Source organism: Myiozetetes cayanensis, unplaced genomic scaffold (assembly GCF_022539395.1).
Source record: "Myiozetetes cayanensis isolate MyiCay16 unplaced genomic scaffold, myiCay2020 scf1, whole genome shotgun sequence".
NCBI classification, from domain to species: domain Eukaryota; kingdom Metazoa; phylum Chordata; class Aves; order Passeriformes; family Tyrannidae; genus Myiozetetes; species Myiozetetes cayanensis.
Window position 1 is genome coordinate 118578273 of NW_026086604.1, and position 25800 is coordinate 118604072.

The 25800-nt window shown below is 41.2% G+C and overlaps 1 protein-coding gene across 5 annotated transcripts; it reads left to right on the plus strand.

The window, feature by feature from the left end:
- On the plus strand, positions 1–25511 carry GSDME (gasdermin E). 5 transcript variants are annotated; one of them, XM_050329478.1, is made up of 12 exons: positions 1–140; positions 1518–1629; positions 3505–3585; positions 3856–4086; positions 5203–5395; positions 13400–13571; positions 14565–14685; positions 18736–18924; positions 20840–20967; positions 21084–21270; positions 22621–22694; positions 23876–25511. In XM_050329478.1, the coding sequence occupies exons 4-12, from the start codon at positions 3876–3878 to the stop codon at positions 24104–24106; spliced, it is 1506 nt and encodes a 501-aa protein (XP_050185435.1). In that variant the 5' UTR covers positions 1–140; positions 1518–1629; positions 3505–3585; positions 3856–3875; the 3' UTR covers positions 24107–25511. The 5 variants fall into 5 exon arrangements, with proteins under 5 accessions (XP_050185435.1, XP_050185444.1, XP_050185452.1 ...); XM_050329495.1 differs by lacking the exon at positions 1–140 and adding an exon at positions 379–558; XM_050329487.1 differs by lacking the exon at positions 3505–3585 and having other exon boundaries at positions 1518–1630.
- The last annotated feature ends 289 nt before the right edge of the window (positions 25512–25800 follow it).

A 25800-nucleotide genomic window follows, 5' to 3' on the forward strand; every position in this document is an offset into this window, starting at 1 on the left:
CAGCCACGGGAGCTTCCCGGGGCTGCTCGCACAGCTCCTCCGCCCGGGGCGCCTCGCCCGGGGCGCGGCTCGGCTCGTCACGCCCCGCGGGCGGAGCGCGCCGCATCCCCGTTGCCGGCGATGGGAGCGCCGGGAATGCCGTGAGTACGGGGCGGTGGCGAGGCCCGGCCGTGCCTGCCCCCCCCGGGCCGCTGCCGCGCCGCCCTTCCCGGGGGGCAGGAGGAGCCGCCGGGCTGAGCTCGCCGTCCTTCCCGCCCCGGGGGCGAGGCCGGGTGGCCGCAGTTCCGAGCGGGGGCTCTGAGTGGCGTTTCAGCGGGGCCCGGCGGGGCGATGCTCGCCTGCCCGAGCCGGTCTCGGCGAGGCGGGCGGGGGTGTGCTCGCCCAGGACAAGGGCAGCTCGGCCCCTTCCCGGAGTCCTGGCACCCGGCAGCCCAGGAAAGGACGCCGCATACCTCCACGGTGCCCAAGTCTTTGGAGACACGTGCTGCAGAGTCCTTGAGGCACAAAAGAGGGCCACATCCAGTGCTAAAATATGTTGGATGTGTTTCTGGAGACCACGTGCGTCCAAAGACTGAAATGCATTGTGTGAATAGCCCAGCTAGGCTTTGTGTATTAGCTCTTACGGATGCTGTTTTTTTAATGCCTAATAGCGCTTCCAACACCGCGGCTCCAGCCGGGTCCTCTTTGGCCTTCAGGGGTTGTGTTTCCTTCCAGCTTGGTTTGGCAAGGAATGTGCTGGCATTTGGCAATCCAGTTACCATCCTGTATCCTAATTCCCTGTGTACTGTGCCCAGTGTGCTGTGTAACCTTATGTTAAATAGTAAAAAAAAAAAAAAAAAGGCAGTTTTGTATTTTATGTAAAGGATGTAGACTGTAAGAAATATTAGGCACCTGCTGAGAACTTGCTTTTGTGCTGACAGAGGTAAACATGATTATTCTTAAAGTGTTGCTTTGGATCTAATGTCCCACTATATTGAGTTAGGGAGCCGTGATAAAGCAAAGAAACTGGGTGCGATTTTTTTATTTAAGTAAACAGTGAAGTTGCTGTAATTGTCTTCACTTGATCTCATCGCTGTCATTGAATGATCTTTCTGTAGCTCAGGTTCAGGCTAATTTTAAATTTCTCAGTAGGCAAGAAAGGTACTCCTCCTTCCTTTTCTGCTTTTATGCCTGGCTATCAATCTGTAAGAGTGAATTCACTCTGACAGGCGTTTCTTACCAGTTTTGATACCTTCCCTGTAATTCTACCAAACCAAACACAGCTCTATTAAAATTTCCGGAGGCAGAGTTTTCTTAATGCTGGGTCCGTAATCAATCCACGTTCCCTCAGTCAGGATGCCGTCAATCCTGGTGGCTGCATAGGAGTTCCCTGATCTTGGCTAAGGGCATATTCAATTGCTCTCTGTTTTGTGAACTAAGGAAACAAGATATTTGGGTGTGTTGTCAAATTTGTGTTAAAGGCACTATATCCAAAGAGACATAAACAGCAGTTTGGATAGAATGTTCTTGCTTTGCAGGCACAGCTGCACCAGCAACTATGCTCCCTGCAAAGACATTCCCATCACAGCAAAGTGTGGAAGGCACTGACATGCCATTTTGAGGCTGAAAACTATCCCCTTTCTCCTGCCTGGTGAGTCTCGTCAGTCCTTACAAGCACAGTGCTCTTTCCTGGGTGTTCTTTTTGCCTGTCAGAAGTGTGGTGCCTGGGAATGAAGCCAAAACACCATGAATTGGAAGATAAATAGAATGGTGCAGTGGTTTTTCACATGAAGTTTAGTGAGTGTGTAACAATACTAGGAATTGGTTTTTGCAATTTCTTTTACGATAAACTCCTCAGAAATTGGTGGTCTTTTTCTTTTCAGAGACTATGCCTATGTGAGTGGGCTGTGTAGGAAGGTGATCAGAATGAGCAAGCAGTCATGTAAAGCACAGAAATATGTGAAGAAGGTTATGCTAGGGAGAGAAGGCAGCTCGTGCAGCAGGCAGTGAGAATTTTCCTGGTGGTCCCCTCCATTACGAATCAGTTATCTGGCTGTTTGCAAAATACAGTGTCCTGCAAAAGAAGTCCCAGGAATAAAGAAAATTAGTTTTAGTTTGTTTTGGTTTTGTTTTTTTTTTTTCTTCTGCAGTGGAGCTTCATTGCTTTATTCTGTTAAAGTGTTCTCACTGAGATTAAAACCAGGGACATTTAAAGAGGAGAAATGCAAAAAATCAGTCTCAGTTCAGCTTAGGAAAAGGTCAGAGAACAAGAAAGTGAGTGGAAATATTCCCCAGTGCATACAGCTGAGGTTGTGCTGCAGGGTTTGTTGCAGCTGCAATTACAGTGAAAGCCCCAGAAGACTCTTTAGTAAAATGTTATGTGCCTTTGATATTGCTCAAATCCTTTCGATGCAGGTGTTGTTGGAAAACACCCTTTACTTGTACACCCTTTACTCCTTACATAGACTAGGCCATAGAGGATTCATGAGGAGGTAGCTACCTCACCATGAATTGGTAAATACTGTGTGAAATACCCAAAATGGGATTTGGGAAAAACTAATGGAAAGGTAAGTTTCCATCTGCAAAAAGGCTTTTTTCTCCCCTGATACTAAAATACAGAGGCTGTGGTCCAAGCAGTAATACCTTTATTCAGGTTTCCATTTTCTGTCAATAATGCTGAGTACTCACTGCAATATCCACTTTTGTTTGAAGTCTGTTCTGTCTTACTCTGGCCTGGACTTGTCAATGACAAATCTAAGAGCTCTGCAGAGCAAGGCAGGTAATTAATCATAAATGTGTGGATAGCCAGCTGAGACGGCTTATGATCTTAGTTGAACTTTCCAGTCAGTGTCAGCTGGGAGATTCAAAGGAACACTGCCAGATTTTAAAAAAAATTTATTCTGGAGATACCAGTAGCTCAAAAAACATCGAGTTGAAAAACTGAAAAAGATGAGACTTCTTAAGAGGTTCAAATATTGGTTTATTAGACTTGCATGTTTAGCACTTGTAAATGGTCATTTTTACAATTTCTTCTGTGCATTTAGCCAGTTTCCCTTATTGAAAAAATTCCTTGTAAATACCGCTATATGGGTTGCTGAGGATAAAGAAAATCTTACATGATAAGAGATGCTGATTTTTTTAATTAAAATCACTGAAAAGCTATAATAAGATATGTATGTAGCTGTTTAGTGGATATGAATCACAGTTGCAAATAACATACGTTCAATTTAGCTGTAGTTATGTAAATAGAAAACAGAAAATTTGAAAATATTGGAGATAAAAAAAGAGTTCATAAAGAAAAAAATTAATTGAAACTTTCCAGGGGTGTAGTTCAGAAACAAAACTTAGTAACAAAGATGCCAGCTCAAATATTTGTTGCTTTTTATGGAATAATTTTTATTATCCCTATATGTGTTTACTCCCTACTAAAAAGATCAAGATAATTTGTGTGAGTAATAACTAACTACCTTATATGGAGTAAAATGGTTTTATGTTAGGTAATAAAAGAAGGATTATTTAATCCTGGGCCACTGCCCCAGTGCTCTCTTCATCCCAGCCAGTCTCTGTGGGGAACTCATTAGCAGATGCTTTTTCATAGAATTTCAGGTAGGCTGACTAAGTTTTTTCTTCTCTAATAGATTAATTACCTGTGAATGTTCCTTTTAACTAAAATTCTTTTGTTAGTTACTGTGAAAGTTTTTTTACTTCAGGATAAATTGTTTGAACTGTCATTCCCAGGACAGAGTGGAGAAGATGGGATAAAAACGTTACCTGTTCTTGTGTTAATACCAATACTATGAAGAAGTTCTTTAAGTGACAGTGTAAATATTTATGCTTTCCAACCGTAGTTGTTTGAAAACAGATGTATTCTTTCAGGCTTTAATTGATTCCTCAAGATGTTTGCAAAAGCAACAAAGAATTTTGTGAGAGAAACGGACAGTGGAGGTGACTTGATCCCTGTGTCCCACTTGAACGCCTCAGACAAGCTACAGCTTTTGAGCTTAGTTACGAAGAGGAGGAAATTCTGGTGCTGGCAGAAGCCCAAGTATCATTTCTTGACAGTCACCCTGAGTGATGTGCTTACTGAAGACAAACCAGTAAAACCAGGTAAAGCCATACTTGGTCAGCACTATTACTGCAGATAAAAAGAATACAAACCCTAATCTGTTTTGTTATTATTCTCAATCATGTTACTAGAGGACTCCTTTCAGAGGAGTGCTCTGAAGTGTTCTTCTCCATATGTGGAAATGAGATGAATGCCTCTTTTCTCACTTGACTATTCATTTAACTAAAACCGGTAATAATAAATGTTTGTTAAAAAAAAAAGTTTTACCTGTGTAGACTACTGCAATTGAGTGCTGAAGATTGTCAGTCCTACTGTTTAATAACAGTGTTGTCTGCAGTCACAGGAACTCCTGTATACTATTTTTGGGTGGTTCCAGTACGTGATAGCAGTGTGAAACTGTACTGTGCTCAGGGTCAAAAAGTAGTGAATAGACAGTGTCTTGTTGGTGACAGTAGCCCAGAGGGTGCTTTCGCAGGCCAGGCCAGGCCAAGCAAGTTTTACCACTGCTTCCTTTCATCCTGCACAGTCTGTTAAAAATGGTTGACCCTTGTGCTTCTTTCTTCATTCAACTACAACATCCAGGTTTTAGGATTAACAGGATGGAATCCCGTATTTCTGTATGTGTCACAATTCCATACAGGAAAATAAATAAGTCTGTAAGTTAAGATATTAGCTTGGAAGATTAGCTAATTCTGAGTCAGTTCTTTGGTTTATAGGCATATAAGATTCAGAGCTGTTTTAAAACAGTTAGATGTTTCAATTGGTTTTCAGTGAGCTTTGAGACAGCTCTGTAGGAAAATATGCCGAGATAATGCCAAAATGCTAACCCTGTTGTACAGGTGGGTCTGCTTTGTAGCTGAAGTAAGTTTCAATCCTTCTTTATAAATCTTCCATAGCATTTGAACTCAGTATTTCAGTCACCTTATGTATTCCTAAAATGGCAAAAATATAAAAGATAGCAGAGCAAAGATGATGAAAGCCTGAAGGAAGCAGAAATAAGAGTTGTAGAGCTGTAAATTTCATTATTTACCTTTCGGTGCTGTTCCTTGCCTTCACTAACTTGTCATATTTTCTGTAAGTGTCTGTTGTTCCAATCACTTCAGGACCGTTTCAGTACTTCCCTTCACAGGTAGAAATGACTTCTATTGCTTTCCTAGTGATTGTGGAGTCTGACTTTGCAAAATATATGGGGAAGTTTGAAGACTTTATTCAAGGAAGTATTGAAGCATCATTTGTAAAGATCAGCCTGGGAGCTGGAGGGAAGGGCTATGTGGAAAATGAGTCCTCATTTGGAAACCTGAGGAAGCAGGAGATTGACTTGCAGCAGCTTATGAAAGACGTCAAGGACAGGTATGTTTTTAATGTGGGCATCGTAATGGCTGGGAAAGGTTAGAGCTGAAAAGACTTGGGCCAGCTACAGTCACTAAGCAGTCAGTTTTGTGGTGTTGCTGTAGTTTGAAAATTGTTTTTATTGTAAACTCTCATATTCAGGGGATCAATCATATATACAAAAGCGAAATTTTCCGTAGTTTGAAATCTTGATGATCAAACTTTTCCTTTTCATTTTAAAAATATGTCTCTGTGATTTCATTTTACGTATTTGCATGAATACATTACCTACCCCCTTCTTTTGGGGAGTGTGCTGAGGTAAGAATCTGCAAAAAAAATGCATTAGTTTCTCTGTGTTACTGGAGCAAATGCTGTGGAAACTGAATTCTGAATTACTAATATTTTTGTAAGCAGGCTTTGTAATTGTGTATGAGTGTGTGAGCAACTGCACCAGAAAATTGGATTATTTGAAGTTGGAGTAGCAAAGGTGAGCGAGCATGGTCAACACATGTTGTACTAGTTGAACAAAATACAGATCTGTTGCTTCCTGTTATATGCTGTATTAACTGAGGAAACCATATTCTGTATTTTTCAAGAAAGGCAACACTTCCTCACTTTCTGTTCTACTCTGAAATTGGATCTATTTCATGTTGCAATAAGACACTTGTGGACCAAAGTCTACTTGGCGAACAGCTGACAAGTCAAGGGTCTACTCTGTGTTGCAGGTCGTGACTCATGGGAGATGAGGGTGGCTTGGTTGTGACAGCATTGTACTCTAGATCTGCAGCAGGGAGTGTAATGCAATTTAATAACCTTTGCTGATGCTGTGAAGATAAAGATGATAGCTTTTTGTTATCAGTGCAGGAGTTGTCAGAAGCAGTGTAAATTTGCTTTAAATACACTGATGTTCTAGAAATAATCAATTCTCCATTTTCATGGGAACAGATGGCTGGTGTTCTTTGTATTATGAGCATTCACAAGGCAACAGATTTATTCTAATAAGGCACCTTGCTCTCTTTGTACTAAATGCCTTCCTAAAAGCTAAATGTGTGTACCAAGTCTGTAAAATTAATATGCATCTGATATCAGGAAAATAGTGTCAGTCAAGATTTAGGATCTTGTTTCTAGCACTAGAAAAAGTCCTACAGAGAAACAAACTAGAGCGACTTTGATTTAGATCAGTAAGCTTTTGGTTTTCTGAAGTAATTTACCTGCTCTGTTCACACAGAGAATCCTCCCGTAGCGAAGCAACACATCTTGGGTTACAATCCTGAGTGTAACTAAATACTCAGAAATTATGTTATCTTCTTTTGAGTAAATCAGTAGCTCTACACCAATCAATATGTAACTGTAAATAAGGCTGATGTGTGTGCCGCTTTACACAAGGAGCTAGTTCTCAATTCATAGACAAGATGCTCATAGCTTATTAAAGCTTATGATGCACAATGTATAACTGATATCAAGTCAGTCTGCCTTCTGCCAGGTCACTGAAAATGATGAGGATAGCAGAATTCGTGGGGTTTTTTTCTCCAGTGTAATGCAGAGGCTCACTGGAAATGGTGGAAATGCCTTATAGATGAAATTCTGCTTACTTCTTCATAAATATTCTATGGTTTATGATTGATTGTGTCCAAGCTTCAAGCTTTCATCTTGTTCATGGAGCATTTTGTGGAATTCAGGAATGCTGTTGCCTACAGGTTAGTGATTTTTGGATGCAAAATGTTATGGCACTGAGAGGATGTTTACCTGTCAGTCCCTGTGAAATGAGCGTTAGCAAAGTGTTCTTGATGTCATTAAATGACATGTGGTGCTTGTGCTTGTTTGATCAATTATTGCTTCATTTATTATTTCTACATATATAGCCCAATCAAGCTGCATTTTAAAAATGTTCTTGTATTAGGCTGATTAAGTCACAGTTGCAGATAAATAGCAGAAAACTCTAAAAAGTCAAAGCCGTATGCCTTTTAAACTAAGTCATGTGAGCCTTCAGAGTTCAGCAAGCTGGAAGTGCTAGTGGCAGCTAATCGGTTTCCTGTCACTTCTTAGGTGAACCTTCCAAAGGAGAATCCTACTGATCTTTTAATTAGATTCCAGATGCTGCAATGGCTCTTTTTTCTGAAAAGAAATGATAGCTGAGGGATGTGGAATGAGATCCTTCCTGGTTTGCAGAAGCAGTGACATTGTAAACACAGAACACGTAATATACAATATTAAAATAAAGTTAAGCTACTTGTAGGTATATAAACTTGGCATATTTCATTTTACATTATTCTTACTTATGTATTACATTGTGCTTGCTAGTTCACACAGTACTGTAACATACCGATTTTGGGTCAGAATCCTGTGCCTTTAACTCAGTTGGATTGCTGTGGATTTAAAAGTATATTCCATCCTCTATTTTAAGGCATTCAGTACTGTCTACCATAAGATCCTCATAGAGAAGTTGATGAAGTATGGACTGTATGAGCAGACAGTAAGGTGGACTGAAAACTGGCTGAAGGGCTGGACTCAGAACGTGTTGATCAGTGGTACAAAGTCTAGTTGGAGGCCAGTGACTAATTACGTACCCCAGGGGACAATGCTGTGTCCAGTCCTGTTGAACATCTTCATTAATCGTCTGGGTGATGGGGTCAACGAGTGTACCCTCAGCAAATTTGCTGATGACACAAAGGTGGGGGAGTGGCTGATAACACCTGGAGGGTCATTCTGCCTTGCACAGGGACCTGGACAGGCTGGTCTGGTGGGAGCCTCATGTGGTTCAACGAAGGGAAGCGCAAAGTGCTGCACATGGCACAGCACCAGGCATCGGTACATACTGGGGGCTGACCAGCTGGAAAGCGGCTTTGCGGAAAAGATGCTGGGGATCCTGGTGGACATCAGTTGGATATGAGCCAGCAATGTGTGCCTGCTGCAAAGAAAGCCAGTGGTATCCTGGACTGCATGAGGAGGAGTATTGCCGGCAGGTTTGGGGGAGGTGATCCTTCCTCCTCTGCTCAGCACCGCTGAGGCCAAACCTGGAGTACTGTGTGCAGTTTCCTACTACAAGGGAGAGATGGACATACTGGAGAGAGTTCAGTGAAGGGCCACCATGGTGATGAAAACAGCTGGAACACCTCACATTTGTAGAAAGGCTGAGAGAGATGGGACTGCTTAGCTTGGAGAAGAGGAGGCTCGGGCTAGGAGGGAGTGTTATTAACGTGTATAAATACCTGAAGGACAGAGTCAGGCTCTTTTCAGTGGTGCCCAGAGACTGAACAGGAGGCAATAGGCACAATCTGAAACACAGGAGGCTCTGTCTGAACATCAGGAAAGACTCTTTCACTCTAAGGGTAACTGAGGATTGGCACAGGTTGGCCAGGGAGGCTGTGGAGTTTCCCTCCTTGGAGACATGGTCCTAGGCAGACTGCTCTAGGTGGCCCTGCTTTTAAACAGGGGGTTGGACCAGACCAACCTCAACCATTCTGTATTCTTCCCTCCAGTAAAATGGATTATGAGGAGGTTATAATCTCTTAGTTCTCATGGATTAAGAAATTTACTTGTTTGTTTTTACCATTTCACTAAAAGTCGTGTGAGGTGATTGAAAGAGAATTCTGAGGCGACAGTGATGGCAGAAATAGGACCAAGTGGCAGCAGCCAGTCACTTCTCATCAGCTGCAGAAAAAATTGCCTGTCACTCTTTCATCATACCATGTGAATGATTCCTAACTCTCTGATTAGCATATTAGGAAAACAGTGTGTTATTAGCAGCATACTCTGGCATAGTTGAAAAACACTTTTACATTATTGCATATTTCACTGTATTTGAATCAGCGAAAGTGTCCACACTGAGACAAAAATAAGTGTCTGTTCTTAATTGGAGTACAGTGGAGATTCAGACCATTTTGTTATTTATTAAACCTCCTTGAGCATTTATGAGTATGGTGAGAAAACCATTTAGCAAAGGTGCTACATGGTAATATGAAGTCACAGAATGTTATGAGACAGGATTGAATAAAAGCAATTGTGTGTGTGTCCGTGATTTAGAACATAAGGAGCATGCCTTATAAGGAGAAAGGAGAAATAATAAGGAGAAAATAGAGGAACTACCTGTCTCTTGCAGTCTGAGAAGTCTCTGGTATTCTTGGGGAAGATGTTCTATGAAGTAATTGTCAGGTTATTGTGTAGGACAAATAGTGAAATGCTATCAATAAGCTGACTATATCAGATGCTGTGTTCTGTAAGAAGTAGGTCAGAGAGATTATATTTGAAATGGATTAACAAAAGAAATATTATGCCATCTGTGTTTGGTAGAAAGTGGCAGAGTGAGATCTGGTGGATTTTACTCCATGGCATTCATCTGGATGTCTCTATTAGAGCAGGATCAAAGCTGGGTGAAGGCTCTCGCTGTGCAGCAAGCAGCATTTGTATGGAAGACATCAGACTATTGCACATTATAAATGCAGTGGAGAAGAGGCTGTGAGTGTGAGCTGCCCATGTCTCTACAGCCAGGAAAGGACTTGTGCTGAGGTGACCTTGCCCCCAGTGCAGGACTGAAAAGGTTTCTCACTCATGGGTGCTTTGGACTAGTGAAAATCTGTGCAGGTAGCAGTGCTGAGTCCAGTGTGAGGTTGGAGAGTGCTCACAGCAGTAACAATTCTTGGTATTTGTAGCAAATTGTCAAGCTTCTTACTTTGAAGATTCCTGGGTGGGTTACTGAGAAGGCTAGGCAGGATTTGATAGAAGAATGTTTCTAAGGCCTGTGCTTTGTGGACAATTCAGTCAAATTCTATGCCTAAAGGAAAGACCCTCAGTCTCAGCAGTGGGGTTCAGACCAGGCTCCTGCTCTCTGTTTTAACTATGAGAGTCTGCTATATTGCAGGTGTTGTCTGTTTTCTCTTCATTTGGTTTCTGCCTTTCTCCCTTCTTTTCTGCCTTCAGTATGCAGAAAATTGCCTTTGTGCTTCTGTTGTCCACTGCTTTTCTCACACAAGAAAAAAGTCGAATGAAGGTGAAGAAGGTCTTTGCGTTATAGGAGAATGGAAGTGTTTAATCCTGTTAAGTGGGGAGTGAGACCAAAACTCAGAGAGATTATTTTCTGTACATGTTTGACCTATAGAGCTTCCAGTGTAGTAAACCGTTGACCCTAGGAAGGTCATTTAAGCAGAACAAACAATTAAGCAAAACCCCATAATCCTTTTAAATGATCTTTATTTATACAGGCTCATACTCTGTGCGTTGATAATGGGACTGAGCAAACCAAAATTTCATTGTATTTTATACAGTGTTACTTTGAAGTGCTTCAGCTCAGGAGTACAGTGATGTAGGACAGATGGCACAGGGTTGGTGAGGGCTTCTGTGCAATAGATAGTGGAAGAGATGGAACAGAAATAAAAGCTCTAAAACATGACCTGTAACATAAGAAAAATGCAGTGCATTTCATGTGCCTGCATGCATTGTATTATTTGGTGTTATGCTAGCAAGTAAGTTGAGCTGTTGCAAAAATGGAATCACAGGTTGTGGTCGTTGCCCTGCAATACTTGAAGCCCTGCTCTGATTGTCAAACTTTAACCTTGTTGCTTTTTGCTCTTGATGACTGCTTTCAAAGACAATTTAGATAAGCTGGGTATTTGCTTACCTCATGTCATCTCCTTCTTGAGTTCACTGAGAAGAGCAGAATGTTTTGCCTTCAACAGGCTGTGCCCCAGTAATAACTCGTGATGTGCCCACACGCAACCCTAGAGTCTGTTTTATGATAGAAAGTCTAGAGCAGAATATTTAGCTGTGCTGCCCTAGAAAAAAAGGTGTTTGTAGCTGTGGGTGACTGTGTGTGTTTTAAAGCTCTGAATTGAGTACTCACTGAACTTTCTGGGCAGAGGAGAGCATTTCTGATAGCTTTGCAATTGGACACATCCCACTGAAGTCGCTCGAGCCTTGGGACTGAGGCAGTGGCCATGGGTGTGCCACACATGCACCTCTGTGTGGAGGACCCCAGTGCTGCATCAGGGGCCAGGCAGTGAGCTCTGTGCCCTCAAGCATTGGTGTTGCTCTGTAGCCTCTAGTGCTGCGGCAGCTCCTCCAGCACTGTCTCCTAAATCTGCTCACTGTGCCTCTTTGCAAGTTAACCTGTGTCTTCTGACTCTTCCACTCTGCCACTCTGCTGAGTTGTGCATCTGCCCCTCAGAGCCAGGAGTCTGAGCCAGTCCTGCCTCAGGCAGAATACTGTAGAAGCAGATGGAAGAAAAAGTCTCTCGAATTATTTTGTAATTTATTTGTATAGAGTTAGGTCATATTCTATATGCTTCTTTTATTGACATTCATTCAGAAATAGCAAGTCTCTATTTAATCTGTATTTTTCTACCTTAGATTGTTTGGGGTTTTTTTCTCTCTAAATATTGGGGATATCCAGCAAGTTTGTCATCCTCTAAAACCGGCAATAAATATACATGAAAAAAAACCCAAATTGCTTTATGCTTCTTCATTGTATTTTTCCCTGTGTTGCTTCCTAGGTCAGATGTTAAAATTGCAAGGTCTTAGTGTATTGATTTGTATTTTGGAGATGCTTATCACACCACTTCAGAAACATAAATAATTATTGTGAAGTATATGATAGGCTTGATGGTTTGTTGTTGTGATAACTAATGGCTCTGGTTTGGCAGACCCTTCTGAGAGCAGTGATGTTTGTGATTGCTTGACATTTCTTCAATCTTTGCTTAATCCAAAGATTCATTGCATTCCAAGCATAAAGCATGGCTTTGCACCAAAAGAAAAGAAGAGTTATATTAATAATCTGAGGAATGTTTGGGGGTGCTTTTCTAGTGGCTGCTGCATTGCTTCAGAGGTATTTTCTTTCCCTTGTTTAAACAATCAACTTTAAGGTTTTCAGACAGTTCATTCCAACTGATTGAACTTTCATATAAGCATGTAACTCTCCAAAGATCAAAAATTGCCTGAGGATATTTTTAATTCAATAAAACCCAAGCTGACTTCAGACTTACACAGACTGCATAAATTCAAAACTCCAGAATCTAATAAATCTAAAACTTTTTAATTAAAAGTGGAGATATCTCGATTTAAATGGAGTCAGACATGTCTTTCTGTCACATTTTTGGGGAATTGCCATTTAGCTCCATGAATAGCCATTTACAGTAAAAGGGAGGAGAAGAGACTGAATAACTTGAGCCAGGGACAGCAATCCTTTAATCTTCCAGCTGTCTTGCTGGACTTATCTGTTCACAGAAAATACGACATCTCATCTGAGGACCTCCAGTGAGTATTTTACAAAAGTAAAATGTAATTGACATGTTTTAATCAATTAAATAAAATTAAGAAGTTGCTTTAACTGCTACCAAAAATCTGTTAACACCCCAAAAGACAAGGTAGAGGATTTTGTAACCTTTTCTTAGAAAATAAACCTGCTGTATTGTTTCTGGGAATTCACTTTCTGTCTTCCGCTCATTCTAAGAAGAGCCTAATGTTAGAATTATCTCCAGCAGCATTTAAACACGTGCTGAATTACATAGTTCAGTAGGAATGGCTTGTAAAGTTGGGGCCTGGGGTAGAGATTCGAGGTCCCTCCCACAGTTAGTTTTTTTGACTGTGACAGTCCTGGTCATTAATTTTGAATTTTGAGTCTATACACAGGATTTTGTAGTGGGTGTTTTTTTTTCAGTGATCTTCAGTCTTAAAAACCATGAAATCTTGTGTTTTCTCATCCAGCCCTTTGAGGTACTTGGTCAGTGCTAATCCCACTCAGCCCATTCAGGGTTGAAGTGAGCACTGAAACAGATTGTGGCAAGCAGTGAGGTTGGGCATTGAGGCGTTGCTCTCTTAGGGTGGCATCCCCTGCTATGGCCATGATAATGTGACCTACCATGGAATACAGATATTTACTGCTACCAAATAACAAAAGAGGACAAAATTTTGAGGAGATGGCTCATACGGAAACCATTGTTGTTTTTACAATAAAAGCTTCTTCAAGCAATTAAGAAAATGGTTTTTTTCACAATTCTGGTATTTATGTTGTTAATGGTGTCTTTTCTTTTTCAGAACAATAGATCTAAGCTGTAGTTTACTGCAACAAGTAATAGAAAGAAAACGTGAAGTGCTGTGCATCTTGAGAGAAAAGATAATAACAACTCAGAGGTGTACAATATTTGAACATGTCCAGACAGAAGAAAAAGTCAGTGGTGTGATGGGATGCACTGCAAAAACAGTAAAGGTAAAAGTTGTTAAAAATCTGCAAGGAATGGAACATTTGCAGATTATCTGAGAAGAAATTTTGGTTTCTCTAGATAGGCTTCAGAGTATTTTTTGTGCTTCCTTAACGTGTTGAATTTGCTGTACTGCTTAATTGTGAAACTTCAGAAAGGCAAAATGTTTTTTTCTATTGCCTTTCTGGCAAAAGATGCCATCTTTTAGTGTCAGTCTGGAATGTAGCTTCCATCAATACTATCAAATTGCAATTCAGTATTTCTATTTAGATTCCTGCCTACAGCAGAACATAAAGGAAAAATATAGCAATTCATCGAAAGTTGAATAGAAAAATGCATCTCTGAAGCAAATTTATTTGAAAAACCAAGTAATCATTCATCACAAATGGTTGCAGTGTCTACTGAGTTTTCGTATTTATTGGGAAGCTATTTGTTTTTGATCATGGGACTGGAGATTAACTGCATTATGAGGATATCTGAAAAATTGCCTATGAATTGAGAAGGAATTACCAAAGTCAAAACATATGCTCATTCATTTTAAGGTTTTTTTCTAAAGGTAGAGATTAATCGCTACTGTGTACAGGGTGTCTGCAGTAGTAGAAATCTGGGATTTGCAGGACAACCACCCTCTGTGCAAGTGCCACCTTCTGGGTGGTGCTCGCCAGCTGGGCAAAAGATATGTCAGGATAGAATTGGGCAGCGCAGGATACTGAAGTGGGTGCCCATTTCCTAGTGACACGGTGTTTCATGTGTGGCAAAAACTGCACCTGGAACTCAGCTTTATGCTGGGACAGGGTAGCTGAGAGTTTGAGAGCTGCTCTTGGCATTGTGCTCTACCTTTCTCTTCATCTAGTTCCTTTTGCAGATGTCAAATGTAACAGGCTTAAGTTAGACATCACGGAGAATAAAGCACATTCTTTCTCTGTATTTTTCACCTTAATTATATGTTTAAGCTATGCAATAGCTGAATCAGATAAATGGTGAATAAATCTGTCTTTCAGGTTTTAGTAAGTGAAAACGGAAGTATGGTGAAGGATTCTAGTGTGATTCTTGAAATTCCTCCTGCAACCACTATTGCCTACGGTGTAATTGAACTGTTTATAAAGCACAATGGCCAGTTTGGTAAGTGAAAGGCTCATTTTCTGTGGCACCCAGTTCAGCTGTGGACAAAGCTGTCTGTTGGGCAATGACTTTTCCATTTCCCTGTGCACGAAGTTGATGATGTTGTATGGTCTTTTTTGCCTTGATAATTACTTGTGCTGGAAATGCTGCACTTCTGATTTAGTAGTGCTTTTTGATTTGCTTGAATACATTTGAAACTCAGAATAACTTAGGTTTCAGAGGACACAGGAGGTCATCTAGCTTAAGCCCCAGCCAAGGCAGGCCAACTTTTGAACTTAGATCTAAAGTCAGAGTTAGATCAGATTGCTTGTCTACTCCAGAGTTTTGATTATCTCCGGAGACAGAGATTCCATCGCTCCTCTGGGCAGCCTGTTATCATGTTTGACCACCATGGTGGTGACTTTTTTTTTTTTGTCCTTAATATCCTTAATATGAGAATTTCCCTTTCTTTAATTTGTGACTCTTGATTTTTGTCCTGTCATCATACAGAGGAGTTGGCTCTGCCTTCTCTTCACACTTCCCTTGGGTAGTTATAGATAGCAGAAGGTTTCTTCCTTAGCAGTGCTTTCTCCAGGCTGGACAAACCCAGTCTCTCAGCCTCTCCTCATTTTTTATGTTCTTCAGCCTCCTATGATCTTGGTGGCTGTTTTCCAGGTTGCTCCAGTATGTGAATGTGGGGCTTGTACTGCAGAGTCCAGAAGTGGGCACAACACTGAATACAGTCTCCAAACTGAAAATTCAGTTTCCTCAGCCTGCTAGCTACACTCTTGTCAGTGCAGCCCAGGATGCAGCAGACTTCAATAACTGCAGGGGCACACTGCTTAGCCTCTCAAGTTTGTTGTCCAGGTCTTTTTCTACAATTTTGCTTCTAACTAGCTGGCCCTTGGCTCATGCTGTTCCCTTCCCCTGTTGACAGGAGAGTGGCCTGAATGTAAATCAACAGCCAACCAGGAATGTTTAGACAACAGTCGTGTAAGAAAAGAATCATGCGTACAGGAGTGGAATGTAAACTTTTCTAACTTACACTTTCATATACAGATTGCCCTCAGAATGTTTGCAGAAATGTCCTTGTCATGTTTTCTGGTCATGCTTTACTTATGTCAGGTCGAATATTTTTCAGGTTTAAAAAAAATGTTGAAATTGGCTTTGGGGGGGTGTAGCTCTGTTCTGCAGAATCACTTGAGTTTTTCTTTCTTGTCTATCCTTATTTAAACTCCCTGACCTAAAGGAGGTTTCAGGGGATATTATGCAAGAAGAAAGGAAATCAGATGGACTGTGTAGAGATGGAATTTGGGAAGGACTCATGTGGAGAGAAACAGGAGATACATTGAAGAAATAATTCAAGTGCAGTTGAGATTTGAATCCAAGGTGCACTTTATTTGGATAAGAAATGCAGAAGACAATTCTGCATCATCCTCCTTCGATTCACTTCTGATATCAAGGAAGTCAGTAGGCTCGGGAATAGAAGTAAATATTATGTAACCTGAAGTTTCTGAAATGTGGAATTGCTCTGACGTAGACTGAACACAGAGATAATGGCAGAGGACATTGACTTCATGGTTATAATAGAACTGTAATTTAGAGTAATGAGGTGCAATTAAGGCTGTCTGACTACATAGGTGTGTAGCTGATAATCTACTTAAAGGATTTCTAGATGAAATTCCTATGTCCTGCTAGCTGATGATACATGGGTCTTGTTAATGATCTGTATTTCTCTGCTCTTTTTCCACTTCTGCTTCTTTTCCCACTCTTTTTTTTCATATTTAATGTTAATATCTTTCAAGCGCCAAAACCAGCACAGCTTGTTTCTTGTTTTACCTCAAACAACCCATGTCTTGCCTCTTCCTTTTTAATTTGAGCTATTTTCCCTTGCCTGCCTATCACTGAGAAGGTAAAGGGTAGGAACTAACAACAGAATTAAGGATTTGCCAGCAAGAATAAGTATGGTGGAGCCTGAACTTCAGCTTGTTAATGTCTGAGCAGCAATGATCAGTGTCTGTTTGTGGAAATAGAAATGGCCTTTGAAGTTAAATCCAGGAACTAATGTAGTCCTTTCTCATGAGACTAGAAGTTACCTGTAGCAAGTGTAACCAAGTGGGATTCTCTTCAGGGATAATTATGGAATAGGGTGCATATAAACTTTCTACTGTCTTTTGTTTTCGTTGCCACTGGCAGTGCTTGAGTTATTGTTAGGAAGAATGGTATATAAATTTTCTTTAAAATGTTCTGGCTGATGTGACAGAACGTGCTTGGACATTTTTATAAGTAAAATGTGTGGCTTCCTTCCTCTTAAGTATCTGTAAATTGAACAGTCCTAATCTTTTCCACTTTTTCACACACAGGAGTCTCTTTAATTGCTTTCATTGATCATCTCTGGTTTTTGTGCATTTTTGCTAACGTTTCTGAATAACTAACAAGTTCTAACTGCACTGTTGGAGGTTTGTCATCGATTAATGTAATAGCATTCAATGTAGAATTCATTAACAGTCCTATTAATACAAAATTTTGAGTCCTGTGTTTTCCTCTGAATCGAGTCCCATTTCAAGAGTTAACAGCAGGGTCTGTATCTCTTAACACATAGAATCATCTGGGAAGTTTGATTTCCCTTATTAGCATCATTCTGCCTCAAGAGGGGAGTCAGTTTGTCAGCACTGTCTTCCTCCTCAGGGTTCATGTGAAAGCCTTCTTATTATCAGTGAAAGCGAGTTGGCCTGATGGTGCCTCAGCTGCTGTCCGGAGTCTTGTTGCTTTGGGAAGTTCTTAGCTTGTGTTAATCACTTTCTGCTTCTCTGTAAGTCGCTCTTCTCTGTGAAGGGTTATGCAACCATAAAGGTCTGTCGTCTTTCTTCCTCTGTGGCGGAGATTTCTTTGTCTGCTTTCCCTTTGAAAAAGCTTTTTGCTGATGGAGTGCTCTCCATGCTTTCTCATCTGCTTTGAATGTCCTTAATTTAGTGAGACAGAGTCTTACAACTGCAGGAAGGTTATATTTAGGTTTTGTGCCTGGTACACGTGAGCACCGTACTTGATTAGTGTTACATTTTTTTTCCCCCTTTGCTGCCAGGTATTACTTTAAAATTGAGTTTCTTTTGCTAGCCTGCCTGTGTTCTCCTCAGACCTCCTGCAGAGTCCCAGGGGTACAGATTCAGACCTTGCTTTTGAGCCAATAAAAGATGATCAGAATATGCATAGAGCTTTGATTATATTCTGCATCTTTGGGGCACAGTGCTGGACACATGAGCAGAGAACTTGATACTCCAGCTTTCTCAGCATATTAAAGAGGCTTCCTGTACCTTCCAGGAGTTCCTTAACTTGATCAAGCTGAGGGCACTGTGGTGGCAGGAAGAGGGCAGTCCTGGTTGGGTGAGGTCAGTCAGTGCTTGTCACAAAGATGAGGCAGAAAGGATAATCCAGCCAGGACCTGTCATTTCCTCCATGAAGTTACTGCAAAGAGACAGTATATTGCAGAGTGATTCTATTTGGGAACATGCCTAGGTGATGCGCTTTCGAGACTCTCTATTTTCCACTCATCTGGAGAGCTGAGGGTGGACCTGTGGCTTAGCTGAGAAAGAGTAGTCTCATCGGTGCCACGACCAAAAGAAGCTCTGTGGAGGACTCTCAAGAGTTCTTACGAGTCTCAGAGAGTGCTGTTATGTGTCTCCATCATGAGTGGATCAGTAGCCTGCATTACAGCATGTCAGGAGTTCATACCTGCGTCTCCTATATGCAGCATTCAGGTTTTATTGTGTTGGAGAGAAGTTTTCGTGTTATTTGCTGTCTGCATTACTTTAGTTCACAGGAGCTGGTGTCACATTTTGTAGGTGGCAGCTGTACCACAGGATCTTCATCTGTACGTGCTGTACCAAACACCAGGGCTGCAGTAATGCTCAGTAATTCACATGCATAGCAGCATCTGGCATTCTTTCCATCTGGAAGAGACGAGACATGGAGAAATCACATGCAAGAACACTAGAAAATACAAGTTAGCATCTTATTTAGTAATTGCTTGTGTATTTTATTAATTATTGTTTTTAATTGAATTTCTAATTACAGAGTTCTGTCTGTTAGATGAACAGCAAGGAGGTTTTGAAAAAGAAAGCACAGAAGGCTCAACTTACCCCCATTCAGCTCTATTCAGAGATGCTTCATTTCTCTATCAACCAGATGCTGTTGATAATGAGATGTACTCTGGGGCTAAAAACCTCGTTCCCAGTGATGCTTCTATAAGTGTATTGAAACAAGGTATTACCAGAAATGCTTTACATGATTACATTACAGTGAATTAAGCAACATGATAGGGAGAAATAATCTAGTACAATAGAACATAAGAAATCTTGTTAGTTCATTTTAATAGCTCTTATCAGGAACTCTTGGGGAATGCACCAAAACGATATAAAAAATTAGTTCTGCAATAGATATATGCAGTGGACTGTTCCCTAGGAACATCCTGAATCCATTTGTCATAAATACAGTCTTACAAAGTCAGGTGTTTATGTCAGTTCTGTTACATTCCAGATAACCTCTGTAAGATAAGCGATGATTGCTGCTTTCATTCGTAAAGGGTCACTGAAAACACTTTTTTGTATTTGAAAAATACTCTCAGTAAAGCTTCTTAGTTAGAGGTTATTTTAAGTCTCAGAATTACAGAGACTTAGCCTCATTATTTTCAGAGGAGCTTTGTAACTGACAAAATTAAAACATGATTTATACAGAAGTTTGCAAATCGGTAAAATGGGCCAGGTACAAGTTGTTTGTTGTAGGAATGTGGAAGGAAGAGGCAGGGTTGTTACTGGATGAATGAAAAAAGGGAAGACCAATCAAGGCCTCCGAACACACTTTGCTCTTCATCAGTTCTTGGCAGAGTTTTTACAGCTGGTTCTACTGATGAACATCACTTCTGTTATCTCTAAATTTCACCCTTTGTTAATGGTTGTTCAGTAGACTGTGGTCAGAATAGATATTTGTTGTCCCTAAGTAAATTCTGTCATTCTCCTAAGTAGACTTGCTCGAAAGGAATAACTGTCTCCATGTGTATATAAAACCCACTTACTTGTAAAAGAATGGTATGCCACTGTTCTGTGTTTTGTTTTAGCTTGATGTACCTTTGTGCCCTTCTTGCTTAAAAGAGATTGGAGATTAATTAATTAACCTGCACTGTCTCTTGTGGGGAAAAAAAAACTAAAATAATTTGGTTTTGGTAAGGAATTGGAAAGTAGGTTCCTTCTCTGTTATTTGTATAGACAGTCATACAATTGCATCAGATACCAAAAATATCTGCCTGTGGCTGTGCTTTTTTTTTCCCCAGTGAAGTAACTTTTCAGATATAAAGGACATCTTTTAAAGAGAGCATGTTTCTTGACCAGAGTGACATGAAGGAAGATTTCTTTTAAACAAGGTTGAGAACACTTGCATGCACATATTTTCGGAAAGAGGGGAGAAAACATTCCAACCTTCCAGCTGGCATTATTGATCTGAAAACTTACTTTCTTTTAGCAAAGTGGTAATTCGATGTCACAAAGCATTTAGTTTCATGATCATAGTTGGATTGTGGTGAAAGAAGTGCAGTGCATTCTCTTGTACTGTAATGGATTCAGGATTTCAGTTAAGAAGGCATTTTTGTCCTGATTATTTTAATAATACTTAGGCGAGTGGTGAAGGGCTGTAATTCCTTCTTGCACCTGATGAAATACAAGGACAACAATGTAGGGTCCTAAAAGATCTGTGTGTGGACTTACACCATTGACTTTGTAATTCATACTAACCACAGATCAGAAGTAAATTTATGAGCAGAACTCGTCATTCTGCCAAATAAATGTACGTGTTCTGGAGATAAACTGTCAAGTGAGAAACTTAAGATGTGATTAGTTTGGTTAGCATTAAAATACTGACTTTAAAATATTAAAAATACTGAAAACAAAATGGTGATCCTTGGTAGCTGTTCTTCTTTCTTAGAGTTTTCATTGAGGCTTCATTGGCTCCTTAGGAATTTTAACCAGATCTGTTTCAGCCTTGCATTATAACTTGTGCTCGTGGAAATCAGGATGTCAGGGTGTGGCAATAAATGGACTTGTGAAACACATAGCAAAAATGTTAACTGTTTTTACTGGCATTTGTGTAGAAGTACTTAGTTTTACTTTTTACTGCTTTCTTGGGAAAGATCTGTCACAGTTGAAGACCCAGTTCCAGCCCTTTGTGAAGCTTCCAGAAGACAAGCAAAGAGCTTTATATAAAACCCTTTGTGAACTCTTGCTCCATGAAGAAATGGTGACTGCCCTGGGGGATGTGGTAAGATGAAAAAACTTTGGCTTGCTTCCTAAAAGTAATTTCAGATTAGCACGAACATTCTCTTTTGCTTGAATTTTTCTCTTTTCAAGAAGTTTTGCTTATTCTTTTGCTTTCAGTTTGATGATATCTGCACAGGAGATGAGCCAGATCTGGAGGAGTTAAAACCTGCACAACAAAGAGACCTCCTTGACTTCTTGCAGCTCCTAGGGTGCAGTTTACAGAGTGAGTTGTTGTTGCAGAAATATCAGCCTCAGGATGTAGAGCTTTTCTCAGCTGCTCACCTTCTCATCAGTGCTATCTCTGGTATGTTCTTAAGAGCCTTATTTTTTTAATTTGATTTTCCTCTTAGAAGCTCCCTCCATTCTAAAGCATTTATGGCTCTCTTTGAGCAGTTGGTGGCTGAGCGAACATAAATTGTTCTGTTCCTTTTTTATGAGTTTGGTATACTATGCTTAGCATTCCTGCCTGTGAATTAAATTCAGCCCTCAATCACTGACAGATTTTGCGTGTAAAATACACATTCCCTCAAGGCTGCTCGACTCTGCTTCTGCTGAGTGTGGGCATTTGCAGTTTGGCAAGCTAATTTCTATACTTATGGCATGCCAGAGTTCTTCCCGCCTAAGTGCTGGGAATTACAAATTAGGTGGTGTCTCCTGTGTAACAGCGGATATTGTTGAGGTGCAAACCAAATTTAGCAAAAATGGGTTTAACACAGAGACACTGCAATTAGAAGGTTGTTTTGCAGCTACTGAAACAGGGAGATTAAACATAAATGTCAAACAAATGCCATCCTCGCAATCTAGTTGGCACCACAGTGTTAATTAAAAGCTACCTGCAAAGTCCACGACAGACTTCCCTGGCTTTTTCTCTTCTCTATCATATATAAAGAATTTCCTGACATTAAGGTAATGAAGGGAAGTCCAGTGTAGATGTGGCACCGTGCAGCAAAATGTCAGCGTGCATCCATATACACACAGTACCCAGGTAGGATAGTTAAACTCATTTGTGGAGACAGAAAAGAAGTAGAAAGCAGAAACCTGCTGATGTGGTAAGACTTGTCAGATGCTATTAACAGCAGGGTGCAGTTAATTGAGTGTGTTGCATTATCACCTGACTTTGGACATAATGTCTTCTGCTAAAGTCCAGGCATAAGTGTAGCTGGATCAATCTTCAAAAGCTCTTTTATCCCTGTTGCCTGTTAGGAATTACAGCCTTTTTGTTAGAGAGTTGAAGGGCACCACTGGGATCATTTACTCCATCTCCCAGCCCGAAGGCAGTCTCAGCTGTGCCATTTCCTCTCAGATTGTGGTTTGCAGAAGTCAGTGTCTCGTATAAATTTTGAGAGCATAGGCCCTTGTTTTATTTGAGGCCTAAGTCATTTATTCAGCCTGTAGACTTGGGGTGGAAACACTGGGGAGATACTTTGGGGAGAGAGAAGGATGATGGGATGGAAATCCCCTTCTCTTCTAGTACCTTTTCTCAAGGGCAGAAGTAGGCAGACCCATTGCCCATCCCATTTTATTATGCAGGCAGGAAAGGGTTGGATCAACTTCTTCCAAACATCCAGTAACAGAGCTCCCTGTTAAAGGGAGCAGCCAGCCTCATGCAGCCTTCACTGGAAACAATCTTTCCCTGTTAATGTTTCCTTCACAGAGCTGTCTGATTACACTCTGGTCCTGCTGCGTGCCTGCTGTGATCTTCAGGTTGTTCCAGCGTTGTGTTGTTTGGTGAGTAATGGAGATGTGGCTGTGTGGCTCGTGGGCCCCGCAGCAGGAACCACTGTGTCCTTGGCTTCATGTGTTTCTCACCCAATAAAGGAGATGTTGGGCTTCAGTGCGAATTTCAGCCGTAGGCAGTGCTTAGCCAAGGTCAGTCAGACAGTGCCAAACGAAGCACGTAATTTACTGCAGGTGGATACCTAACTTCTAAACATTCCTGTATTTGGGAGGTTGTGAGCAAAAGAAAATTGTAACTTGAGCTTGAATTTTAATTTACAATAGTCTCAGTAACAGTAATCACCTCCCCTTGGGAAACAGAAATTCCCTTTTGATAGCAGCAGTGCTTGAGCCATGGCGAATCTGAAGTCCCAAAAGTCTGAGACCATGTATTGAAACTGCTGAAGGAACAGTGCAGGGCATTAGAGGGATGGAGTGCCTCTCCTATGAGGAAAGGGTAAGAGAATTGGGTTTGTTCAGCCTGGAGAGGAGAAGGCTTTGGGGTGACCTGATTGCAGCTTCCAGTACCTTAAGGAAGCCTACACAAAAACTGGAGAGAGACTTTTTACAAGAGCACATAGCGACATGGACAAGGAGGAATGGATTCAAACTGAAAGAGGGTAGGTTTAAATCAAGGTGCTAGTAAGAAATTCTTTACTGTGAGGGTGGTGAGGTTGCTCAGAGAAGCTGTGGATGCCCCATCCCTGGAAGTGTTTAAGGCCAGATTGGATGGGGCTTTGAATAACCTGGTCTAGTGAAAAGTGCCTACGGCAGCATGGGGATTGAACTAGGTGATCTCTAAGGTCCCTTCCAAACTAAAACATTCTATGTTTTTATCATTTTTTGAGATTTTTAAGCTCACTTACAAAAACAATAGTAAAATCTTTTAAACATGTAGGGGCAAGGGGAGTGCTACTGTTTGCTCAGAGTGAGAGTTAAGTGTGATTTGCAGTGAGAGAAGTTGAACTCTGGAAACAGATGGACAGTAAGGAGGGATGTTTCTCCTTAAAGGATGGCACAGAATTTTGGTTCTGGATCAGTAAGGCCAACAGTAAAGGGAATCTTACCCTTTTGGTGCTGCCTTGTAAGCTTTACAGTGGCTTTGTATGAAAGAAGTGAGCTGTGCAATGGCAGGAACAGCACTGCTTGGAAAATGTTTTCATGTCTCTCATCTTTTGCTCTCATAAATACAGCCTGACGTCGCTTCAGCCGATGGCACTGTGGCGCTGAGCAGTCCTTTGGTGACCACTCTCACTGACAGGAGAAGATTTGATGTCGTGAAAAGGCTGTTGGCTTCATCAAACATTAATTTGGAAATGACAGAGTCTTCTGTAAAAGCTGTAACTATGAAAGAACCTCGATTCTTCCCACTTGTTCTTTATGTTGCACTGTGTGGGCTTCATGCTTTAGGTGGGAATGTATAGCAGCTGTACTGAGTATCCAGTTTTGGCTCTAGCCTGTTCTTTCTTCCGTAGCTCCGTAGTGTTGGTGTCTTTGGGCTAAGCAGTAGAGCTGCTCCGTTGGGTCCTTAGGGCAGCACAGCCAGGCGTTAGGGCAGTTCCAGTGGAAAATACATAAATGAAGGATGAAGGAGGGGAATTAAAGAGGAGAAGTGAGGAACAGAAATTGAGCAGAGCTGTTGTGGTAGTTGTCAGATTGCAGGGCAGTAGAAACCTGATTGCTTGCATTAATATGCGTGGGAGAAAACAGCAAAGTACAAACCGCTTTTTTTCAAGCAAGCAGACAAAGCAGGCTGTGGAAATCCAGGGTTCTGCAATGCAGCAATTGTTTTGCTCCTTTAAGACTGGATGTGCAGCATGCCTTCACTCTGGAGCAGGTGGAATGAAGGGCTCTCAAAGAGGTACTTGATTAGGTTGTCTTATTGTTGCTTGGTGTTTCCTGCGCAATGCAGGAAATATAAAATCCTTTTTTTTTTTTTTTTCAAAAACTAAGGCCACCTTAGGGATTTATGCATCTATACAGCATTTCTGTTTTCTAATAAGTTTTTACTCACCTTAGCAAGTTTCATCTGTTTAAATTGCATATGGAACTTTGAAGTACGGCAGTGCCTTTTGGTGTGTGCACATGAAGGGTCCCTGCTGCACACCACAAAAATGATCATTTCACCCACAGGACATTTTAAGTGCAGATACTTTGCTCGTTTCTTTGACTAACAGCAAAGCGTCAGTGAAGCACTGCGTGCTTTGAGCTATTCTGCCTTTTTTTCATCATAATTTTTTGTAATTGTGGATGGAACAGCAATGCAGCAGAGATCACTGTAAATGTGGGCTTGGGAAGATGATGTCCAGGTAAGTGGAATATCAGGGCTTGCAGATAAGACTCTGAGATAGCTGACAAACAAGCAGGAACCTATGTGGGGGTGATCAGTAACCAGGCCCTGCAGCATAGTTGGTTGGTAGGAATCCTGCTTGTTTCCTGCTCTATTCCCACATGATCTTGAGCAGATTGTCTAAGAAATTATCAGAAGTCACCTCAGTTCAGCTTTCCCTGAGGACATGGACTTTGCAGAAGAGCACTGTGGAACCTTTCCATACCCCGAGAGCCCAGGGTAGCTCTGCACGCTGCACCGGGGGCGTTTCTGCATCTCACCTATTAAATGAAGCTGATGGTATTGCCTGAACCTTGCACTGGTGTAGATGGAAAGATCCTTTAGGAGGATGGAAGCATGTAGCTCTGCTTCTGGAATGATGTGTGTAAGTGGGAAAGCCTTCCTTTGCCAATCACTACTCAAAAGTTGCCTCTGTAAATAATTTATCAAAACTTTCTATTAAATGTTATGTCAAAACAAGAGAACAACTTATAACATCATGCATGTAATTTCCATTGTTTTTCTTTTTGGGGTTCCCTTGGCTTTGAAAGGGGGTGCCACTGTCCATGTGCTCTGATCTTCCTTACAGAGCTTTGGTGTGAGCCTTCTGTGCACTCACTGCTTTCAGGATGTGACTTTGTGTCACACATTTAGAAGGGGGAACTTGTTTAAAGAGGTGGAAAACCCCCCAGAGGCTGGGTGTTCTGTGGAGACACCATTAAAAAGAAAAGGTTTTGTTTGTTTCCTGCTGTTTTGGCTTCAGATGTGACTAGGCTTTTGCCTCAGCTC

Bases quoted from the DNA above. Each gene is read 5' to 3' on its own strand.
- GSDME (XM_050329487.1), top strand. From the start codon at position 3,876: ATGTTTGCAAAAGCAACAAAGAATTTTGTGAGAGAAACGGACAGTGGA. The intron at 13,572-14,564 runs GTAAAAGTTGTT...TCTGTCTTTCAG, and splicing joins GCACTGCAAAAACAGTAAAG to GTTTTAGTAAGTGAAAACGG. The intron at 22,695-23,875 runs GTGAGTAATGGA...TCATAAATACAG, and splicing joins TTCCAGCGTTGTGTTGTTTG to CCTGACGTCGCTTCAGCCGA.